At 29.7% G+C, this 10,275-nt stretch overlaps 1 protein-coding gene across 1 annotated transcript; it reads left to right on the top strand.

Moving 5' to 3' along the window:
- Positions 1-7,327: 7,327 nt before the first annotated feature.
- On the top strand, positions 7,328-9,942 carry LOC103501603 (early nodulin-like protein 3). The gene is made up of 2 exons (XM_008465216.3): positions 7,328-7,840; positions 9,199-9,942. The coding sequence occupies exons 1-2, from the start codon at positions 7,615-7,617 to the stop codon at positions 9,603-9,605; spliced, it is 633 nt and encodes a 210-aa protein (XP_008463438.2). The 5' UTR covers positions 7,328-7,614; the 3' UTR covers positions 9,606-9,942.
- The last annotated feature ends 333 nt before the right edge of the window (positions 9,943-10,275 follow it).

The following is a 10,275-nucleotide window of genomic DNA, read 5'->3' as shown; positions in this document are numbered from 1 at the left end:
TTATAAACTTTACCTTTAAATTAAATCGTTTATAGCTGCCTTTAATTTAGCTTTTGATAAGATATTAGTTATTATTGTTTTTTAATCATTTTAAATTTATTTTTTAATTTTCTAGTCAATTTTTAAAATTCTTTTTATCAACCACCAAATTAACCAATTCTAAAAATTTACCCCTTAATTTTATTTAAGTATAAAGATCGAACCATTTGTTGGTGCTGAATTCGCACTTAATTTTAAAACATTGATTTTTATGATTTTTTTAAAAATTAATTTAGATTTTTTAATTTTTCTTAACTATCAAATGTAAGTTGTATTAGTGAACTTTTATAATTTAGTTCTCTTTTCCAATAAAACTATAAAGCACATAGTAACAAACTAGTATAATCCAAGAGGTGATTTAACCATTAATTAATCAATCTAGTGTACTAAATCATAATTAATAAATCATATTTATAAATATCTCATATTTATACATCTCTTTATATAATGTTTTTATATGAATCTAATTCATAAGAATTTAATATTTGAATTTTATTTAAATATGTCTTTCTAATAGTTTGAATTATTATAGACCATATCCATAGTTAACTATTATTCACTATTTTATCAAATTAAAATACACTATATTTTATATTAATTATATTCATCTAAAATTCTTTTAATTAATTTGAACAATTTAGATTATTCTCTATAATCATCAGGAGTGAGCTAATAGAGGGACCTAATTGACCTACAAATTAAAAGCTTTAATTATATGAGATTAATTAATTAATCTCATTAAATTAATCAATATTCATTAATTAATGACGATTTCGCTAAAAACTGATAGTTGTACTCTTCGTACTTTAGATATATTTCTATGTCTATGGATATAAACAATTAATAGTGAGTTGACCATTAACAATTGCTCATAACTACAATTGGATCAAATTACTGTTTACTCCTATATTTACATCTAACTCCTTCAATATTGTTGATCCCTTTAATGAACAAATAGTTTTAGTTCAACTACAAACTAACACCTCTCAGGCTAGTGAGAGGTTGAGGCCTCGTCGGTTCAAGACCCGAAATCATATATTAAGGGAGCAATCATCTATTATCCCAAAGAATGAGAACAAGTGAATTTCATCTTGTGTAGTTGTGTTCCCAGCTCGCTACTCAAACTATGAGACCCAAATCTGAGAAAGGGAGTCCTGTTGAAGAAGAAAGACATCGAGAAATCGAGTGATCCTTTCAAATTGAAACGAATGATTATTCTAATATAAAAAGGGAAGGAAGTTGTGTTGAAAGAAGGCGATGGAGGAAGAGATGGCGTAGCATAGAGGTTCTATCGCAGGAAGAGTTAGGCGATCTGGAGAAATGACGCGAAGGGAAGTTTGAAAAAAAGTGGGTGGTTGTAGCCTGTCGCGAGGAAGAAAGAGGCCGGAAAAAGATGTTTGGCTTCCCGAGAAGATAAGGAAAGGAAAAGTTTGGCTTCCGAGATGATAAGATTTGCGTCTAGAGGAAATTTCAAATTCGGAGGTTCATCGTTGGCTTACGAGTCAAGCTCGGTTTGGTTGCATCATGTGGCACAAAATGGAAAAGTGATGTGTGTAAAGTTGCAGTTCTGAACTGACAGGTAAAGAAAGTAACCAGTCCAAAGGGTAGGTATAAATAGGAGCAAAGATCTAAGAGATCTAAGAGAGTTGTTGTTATTTGAAAGTTTCCTTGAGAGGGTGTAAAGAGTTGAGTTGTTGCTGAGGAAATTCTAGGTGAGGAGAAGTGCTCGGAGAAAGAAAGGACCAAAAGCTTTCATGAGTGACTTTCTTAAAACTTTACACTTCTGCGTGAGTGATTTTCTTAAACTAAACACTCCTGCAAAAGTGATTTGCAAGCTAATGTTTTGAGAACATTTTCTTAAATGATCCTTCTGAGTTTGAGTTATGCATAACATGTCATTTATCTTTGTGTTATTATTAATGTTGTCATTTGAAAAGCGAAAATGATTGCTTTCTTTGTACTGATTGTGGTGAATGTATGCAAATCATTAGCCGTATTCCTATCAAGTGAGCAATGCTTATGTGGTGTACACATAATGTGAATGGCATCGTGTGGACAACTAATGCAACAAAAAAGAAGTGAGAATTAAGAAACTTCCCAGAGGCTGCAGATGGAGTGAATGTCACAGTAGTAAAATTGTAAGATACTGGTGAGAGGGAATCGCAGTAGCTTTGGCGATGCGAAGGATTCATGTTCTTGGTGGAAAGGAATAATAGGAGCTAATTTGATCTATGAAATGAGGCGTTAGAACACACGTTAGAGAAAAGAAAATGTTTTATGCTCGACTTATGTATTCCCAAAAAGATTTTTCTAAAATCCTCACTCACTAAGTATTTGATTTATATGTTTAAGTTTTCCTTCCCTAGGTCATCGAGCGTTGAGGTCGGGTAATGAAAGGTAAGATGAGTTGTGGCATGGAAAAGCTGATCAATTTATCCATCTTCAAATGGATTAAAGTTATTGCGTTCAAGGGATGCTGGAGTACAGTTTTGTGCATAGGTTGAGTCTTGTTCTTGAGATGGATTGCTAGCTAGGCAAGCAAGGAGAAAGATAGGAAAGAAGTTCTTATACTTAGGAACATCTTGGCACGAAGAATAAAAATCCAGTGGGTGATGGAAGATGTGGAGCTTAGGATTTAGGTTTCATCTAAGTGGCTTACAAGGAAGAGATGTATTTGTAAAGTGTTAAACCAAGTAATAAAATTGGAGTGTGTTTTCCATCTAATTTATTATTTTCCGTTGTTACATTTGTTTTCTTTTAGAGCTTATCATTTTAAAGTCGATATTAAAAGTTGAAAGCTAGGTATTTAAGTTAAACTGCTTAGACTAGAGTTTTTTGCTGCGCTAAGTTGAAAAGGTTTCCCAAGTTCAAGTTGGAACTCTACGATGGAGTCTGGAGAATTTCGCTTATTAGGCGTTTGATGAGTCATCTCGCGGAGAGATACACATTGGATGTCTAGGTGGCACATGCCTCCTCCTAGTCATATGAAGTGCTTGACGGGACGGAGCGTAACACAAACAAATCCCTCAAAATGGTAGATTTGTCAAGTCGGTTATCAATGACACTTTCATCCATACATATAAAAAAAACTATCGTCATAAACAAGAGTTCACAACTTACTCAGGATTAAGGTAAAGTCTCCTATGGTCATCCTAATGAAATATTGGTTTCTTCAAGTAACGCTATTATAAAAAGAAACCAATTATTTCGTAATCCAATCTATGTATAAACTTCCTTATACAAGATATCCTCACTCACATGTTTTCACATGAACAAATGGCTCAAATTGTTTGTAACATTTACATCTCATGTAGCAATTACAAAGTGGGTCGTATCCTCTGTGTTACCAAGATAAAACACCCAACCTCTATCCATTTGCTATTGTAGATCACCTTTTAGGTTACAACATGAACATGAACAAATTGTGTATGTCAACAACATATTGTTCAAGTAACATCATATAACCTTGGATCTTAGTTTATTCAATTGAATTAATATTATCTAAATGTCGAATAAAATATTCCTTATTTTATTAGATAAATAGTTTGACATCAAACTACATATCATGAGATACATGACATTTAGGACACCAATTCCAACAAAATGTTTGCATACGTTCTTATGTAGAAAATTATGCCTAGTTGTAAAATTTATGTGAAGATATTACAAACAAAATTTTGCTCTCAATAAAACTTTTGGTTCAAAATTTAAGGCTATGTTTGGTAACTCTTTGGTCTTTTTATTTTTACTTTTTAAAAATTAAGTCTATAAATACTACATTTACATCCAAATTTTTTTTCTTTATTATCTACTATTTATCATTAGTTTAAAAAACCAAGTCAAAATTTGAAAACCAAAAGAAATAGCTTTTAAAAACTTGTTTTCTATTTATTGAATTTGGCTAAGAATTGAAACATTGTACTTAAGAAAGATGCAAGTTATTATAAAAAATAAGATGGAAATAAATTTAATCTTCAAAAACCAAAAAACGAAATGGTTATCAAATGATGCCTAAATTCTTACACTATTAACTTATTTCTCCGTTTAAACACTTTGGTTTTGCTATATTTGTTTAAAACACGATTCGAAAATATAGTTCATTATTGAATCTTCAAAATTAGAATAAAAAAGACGTTAAAAACTACACATTATATGACATATATATGTGAAATCAACGGGAAACAAAAAAAACCTAAAGAGAGATTGACACACTGACATATTAGGTCCAAAAGACAGAGGAAAAATGATATTATTGGAGAAAAATTTTCATAGTACAAAACGAGACCCTTATACTTTGTTATTTGTAATATCTGATAACGAGTTGAAAGGTATTTCACGCTATCAATATTATCTTATTTGTACAAGGTGTATGAATTTCTTCCTGTTTGGATTGCCTTAAAGTGACTAAGTGTGGTTAACCCCATATACAAGAGTCGCTTTAAAGCAATAGTCTTTGGAGAAACTTATTTGGATGTTTTTACAAGTTGAGAGTTATACATACAAACTATCTCACTATATGTGTCAATTTGTTCATATAAATAAATGAGCAACATGTTCTTAAAGTTAATTTAAAGATCAATTTGAATTGACATTTTAAGTGTTTATAATTATTTAAAAACTTAGAACGTCAATCCAAATCCAAACACATCCTATGTTTAGGTTTAATGGAGCATGTTTAGGTTTTTTCTTTAAGTCACATATCCAAGATAATTACTAAGAATATTTAAACCCAAATATAGTCTGACTGTACTTTTGCATGTCTCAAATTCATCTCTTCCTAATCCTAATCCTTCATGCTAGATCTATTAGAGCATATACTAGAATGACTACGGAAACTCTAGATCACCAACATTGTTTTAACACACTTATTAAGAAGTATCACTTCGGCCCTGTGTAATCCAATTTCATTAGATTCTCCACATCAAACTTTATTGGACTTGTATACAGCTTGACATATATATGTTTCACTTTTAACAAATCTGCAAATAAACGAACAACTCTTGCACAGTCTGTTTTCAAAAACTCTTTTTTTGATGTGGAAGTTTAGCATGGTGCAACTACCAAACATACTAAAAAAGAATTCTAGAAACTATGAACCTGAAGCTCTAATACTACTTGGTAAAAAATTAATTTCTCACTATTATTGCATGAATAAAAAGAAAAATAACCAAGAATCAATAAAACTAGAATCACAAGAATTATCTGCAAAAACTCCAACTTGAACCACAAGCTTAAAATGTTATTTCACACTATGCAAAAAAAATTGTTATAATCTATTAGAAGTTTCTTCCCACCCCAAATTACAAAAGCACTCTTTGAAAGCTTTTTTTACTACTTACACCCTTTAACTCTATTATTCACTACTACTCACACTCTTTAATGTCGCTCTCAATCTAAATAATATAAAAGAGAATAACTAAACTAAAGTTAAAATACTCAAGTGTTTATAATTTAGACAATTTAAAACTAAAGTCATCGACTTCTTTTATAATACTTGAAGCACATGATTTTCTTTAACTCTTTTAACATGAGACAACTGCACTTCTAATATTTTGTCAAAACTCACCAACAACTTTCATATATGCATTAAAGATTTTAAAACAAGTCTTCCATTTCCTTTTATTTTTTTTAAAAAGAGATACGTTGGGGTAGTTGGGTGCATCCGAACATCTCCATTAGGTAGATACCCCTTAGCACCCTCATCACTCCCGCTTTATTAATATAAAGAAAAAGGTACAGAAAACCAGTTGAGAAAGGGCCAGAGATAAGGCAGGAAGAGGCCACATTTGCCAGGTTTCTGTTCCACTTCAAGAAAGTCTTCCATTTCCTTTTATTAAAAAAACCATACAAGTATAACTTTGGAGGAGTTTTTCAAAATTATCTTGAGTCGATCTCCTTCCCTTATAATATGTTTATAGAGTTTTTTTTTTCTTTTTTCTTTTTTAATTCAACTAGTCTTGTTATTGTTTTCTCTTTTTATTTCTACAACTTAGCAAAAGATATGGACATATGCATGTTATAATTAAGCCATTGAAATGTGTCGAAGTTGGTATTTATTATTAATATCAAAAGGTAAACCAACTTATTCGAGCTGGAGTACAAATATATACTACATGACATAATCTAACTTTGAAGTAATAATTTATGTATTGTTTGAATAGTAAGAATTAGAAACTTTATCTTTCTAAACCATAGGCTTTCATATAAAGTATATGCATATATTTTCTCATTCGTAAAGTATAGAAGCTGCAATAACTCAATTTTGACCCTAAAATGGTATAAAGATAAACTAATCTAAAAGTGCACATCTCTCTCCCTCTTTCTCTCAATTTTATACAATAATTGGTTCTTTCTTTTCTTCCTTAGCAACCATCTTTTTATACTTTTATGTTTCTCTAAAATACAAAAATGTATAATAGTCCTTTCTTTTTCTTTTAGTAGTTGAATCTATGTGAAGGTGAATAGTTAAACATTTTAAAAAGATAATCGCACGTGTAAAAGAATAATATACTATCTTAAATATATATAAAGATTACTATTTAACAAAAAAGATGTATACATTATGTCATTATAGGGTAGACTATATTTTGGGTTTTATATGCTGTAAATACTATATATCTATAGATAATAATATAATTTGAAGTTTCATCTCCAAATTTCATTTGAGAAGGAGAGAAGTACTTCATATATATTTTATAAATAGTGTGAGAGGCTCTTTCATTTTTTTTTAGTGTGGATTCCTCAACAATAAAAACATTAGTTTTATATAATTAGTTAGGTTTTGAATTCCATTTCCTAAGATTTATTTATTTTTATTCAAAATTAAAACTATATACATTTGGAGTCTCTCTTTGGAACAATTTATAAGTATTTAAAAGAGCGTTCTTTCATAAATAAAGTTCTAATAGTTTGAAGTACTTGAAAAGTCATTCCAAACAAATTTAAAATAGTTAAGAGATAAAAATTCATACAATAATTGTCTCGACGATCTAAGTTCAACTACTGAGGATGGAAAATTTTTTTTACCAAACTTTTCTTGATAGCATTTTTGAATCATATATTTCTTTCATACTTTCCATCAAATAATTATTCTAACTAACATTGAATGTGATGCAAATGACATCAAATAGGATAGATTTAGAAAAACAAATCAAGATATTAACTCTCACATAGCCTTAACCCAAACGAGAAGACATGAATATTCTTAGAAATAAATTGTAGGGAAAGCATAATCCCACAATCCAAGTTTACATATTCCTCATCACAAACAAAACAACATAACCATCAAAAGGCAAAAATATATGCTTAATTTGTAGAGGAAGCCAAAGCCTTAAGCCAGCTATATTTTCCGAGAAAGTAAAAGAGAATAAAGAAAAAAGTTGCCAAAAGCTTCTCTGCCACATCTTCTAAAAAAATCCCTAAAAACTTTGCCTACAAAAGCTGGGTTTAGGCCTCCCTTAGCTTTGCAAAAACAACTAAGAGTTTTCATATACAGGCTTTCTTCTTCTTTTTGTCTTAGGAAAACTTGCCATTATTATTATAAGCTTCTTGTGTTCTTGATCTTGTTTGTATAATATGATGGGTAAGAGGAGCAATAATTTTGGAATTTTTTCTCAAAAGAAAGCATGTGTTAATTTTGTAGTGAAGTTGTTTGGAGTATTGATGTTTGTGCAAAAAGTTTGTGGAGTTGAGTTTCAAGTGGGAGGATCAAAAGGTGTTTGGGGAGTTCCTTCAGATCCTAATGCTCAAAGTCTTAATCAATGGGCTGAATCAAGAAGATTTCAAATTGGTGACTCCTTAGGTAATTTGATTAATTATCGTGTTATATTTCTCTACCAATGCCTTTTGTTTTCTTTTAAGTGTGTGATGATTTTCAAATTTGATTGCTTTTTTTTTTTTTCTTTTTTGCTAAATTTTCTTTATCTAAACTAATTGATGATGGGTTTTTAGTAATAAAACGTCAACTTAAGCATAGCTTTATTGATTATGAAGTTAGAGATTTGAATTACTCGTTCTTACTTGTAGAACTAACAAAATGTGTAATTAAGTGAGAAAGAATCAATACTATTTTTAGATGAGCCTTGTAATTTGAGAAATGATTTTGTAATTTTATGTTATGGTATTTTGAAAACTGAACTATTTAAACCTCATTTGATGACTTTTTTTTTTTTTTTTTTTTTTTTTTTTTTTTTTTTATAATTAAACTTATAAACAAGGTCACTTTTACTGATTGATTTATTTGTCTATTCACCTACTTTATATTAGTGCTTTAGAAAATAGCCAAATTTTAAAAAAAACTTTTAAATAGAAAAGTATTAAAACTATTTACAAAATATAGCAAAATTCATCGAACTCCTTACGGTTCATTTTAGTTTTTTTCTATATTTTGTAAATAATTTCATTTCTTTACCATCTATCACAATTATTCAAATAATTATATTTCAAATTTTTTTTCTTTCTTTGAAATTTAGCTCAAAATTCATCTAAAAAAGAAAATGAAAACCATAATAAAGTAATTATTATAAAAGCAAGCACAATTAAATAAAAAAGACGTTGAATGAGGAACTTATTTGTTTTGTGTTGTTTTTAAAATTAAGATTCTTCCCTAACATTTTCTTTATTTAATTATCTCAAATAATTGACTTTTTTTTTTTTTTGTAACTTTTTGACAAAAGAGACATATATTTTAGTTGTTGAATTTAATTATAATTTTTAGAAAATATTCATGAAAATAGATTATAAATAAAGAAATTTATTTAAAAACTTGTTAAACAATTTTAAAAAAAGAAAAATAAATAAATAAGAATGAAATGAAATCTAAAAAATGATACATATGTACTGTTTAGTTCTTCAAATGATTCAACAATTTATTTATAGCAGGTGGCTTATTTTGGAGGAACTATTTTCTGTTTTATCATACAAATGGGGGATTTTTTTTTTTAAATAGTTAAATTTTACTTCCTCATTTTCAAAATCATTCTTATAAACATATTTTTATTATTTTTTCAAAATAATTTTTTATTATATCAAAATTTTTAATTGAGAGTGATTTTTAACCTGACAAACAATTGCAAAATCACTTTTAAACCTACGCTAAGAAAAGAGAGTTTTTCTCCTATTTTTTTTTAGAAGGATAATTATATATGTTCTATGGTGCAGTGTTCAACTACCAAGGTGGGCAAGATTCAGTGCTATTAGTGAACGAAGATGACTACAAAAATTGCCACACAGAATCACCCATAAAGCACTTTTCAGATGGCCACACTGTCATCAAGTTTGAAAAATCTGGCCCCCATTATTTCATAAGTGGCATCAAAGACAATTGCCTCAAGAATGAGAAATTGGTGGTGGTTGTTTTGGCTGATAGGTCCAGGCAGTACTCCTCTCCTCCCCCGGCTCCAGCTACCGGTTCCCAACCGCCCGAAGCTTCCGTCCAGATGAACCCAACTCCGTCCCCAATCGCCGAGGAGCCCCCTGCTAATAATAATGGTGCAGCGTCCTCGTCTATCGTCACCTTTGTTGGTTTAGCTGGAATGCTTGCTACTTCAACAGCTCTTCTTTTGTAATCGTGTACATTGCAATTTGATGGGTCCTTAGGGTTTTTTTTTTTTTTATTTATTTTATAATTGGTTTGAATTATTTTTTAACAAGGGGTTGTGATGTTGTGTGGTGAATTGTTTGGTGTTCTTTTGGGAGTGAATATATAATAATTTGTGTGTCGTGCCTACTATTAGTTTTGTTGGTATATATGACAAGAAAAGAAAAAGGTAACTAACGATCTTGGGTGGTAGGCTTAAAAAAAAAAGCCCTTGTTTATATGTGTTATGTACTCGAATAAATGAATTTTCATCAAAATTGGAAAAAGGAAAGGAAAATATGCTTTATATTTTTCTTTTGTTGTTATTTTATTCTCCTACTTTTCCAAGTTTATCCTTTATCGTCCTCATTTTTTGTGTTGAAGCATATGGGTGGATGCCTCTTTTCATAAATAACCAAATTCAAGAAACAAGGTGACTATTCGGATGCCAAAATATTATTAGTCCACAAATATGCATTTTCTTCTCGATTTGATTTTTTCACTTTTTCTCTATTAGCATTTTGCTTCCATATAACAATCTTCTCCATTTTCTCCCTTTCAAAATTTGTTGAAGTTTTCTGTGCCTCACATAGTAAAGTTCTTTAATCTTGTGAACATGGTGTTATATCTTAGAAAAAAACAATTACTCTTCAAACTTA

The sequence above is a fragment of the Cucumis melo genome, chromosome 6 (genome assembly GCF_025177605.1).
Source record: "Cucumis melo cultivar AY chromosome 6, USDA_Cmelo_AY_1.0, whole genome shotgun sequence".
In the NCBI taxonomy this organism is placed as follows: domain Eukaryota; kingdom Viridiplantae; phylum Streptophyta; class Magnoliopsida; order Cucurbitales; family Cucurbitaceae; genus Cucumis; species Cucumis melo.
Note: the sequence above shows the minus strand (reverse complement) of the source record. Positions and strands in the feature narration are given on the sequence as shown.

Bases quoted from the DNA above. Each gene is read 5' to 3' on its own strand.
- LOC103501603 (XM_008465216.3), top strand. From the start codon at position 7,615: ATGATGGGTAAGAGGAGCAATAATTTTGGAATTTTTTCTCAAAAGAAA. The intron at 7,841-9,198 runs GTAATTTGATTA...TCTATGGTGCAG, and splicing joins TCAAATTGGTGACTCCTTAG to TGTTCAACTACCAAGGTGGG.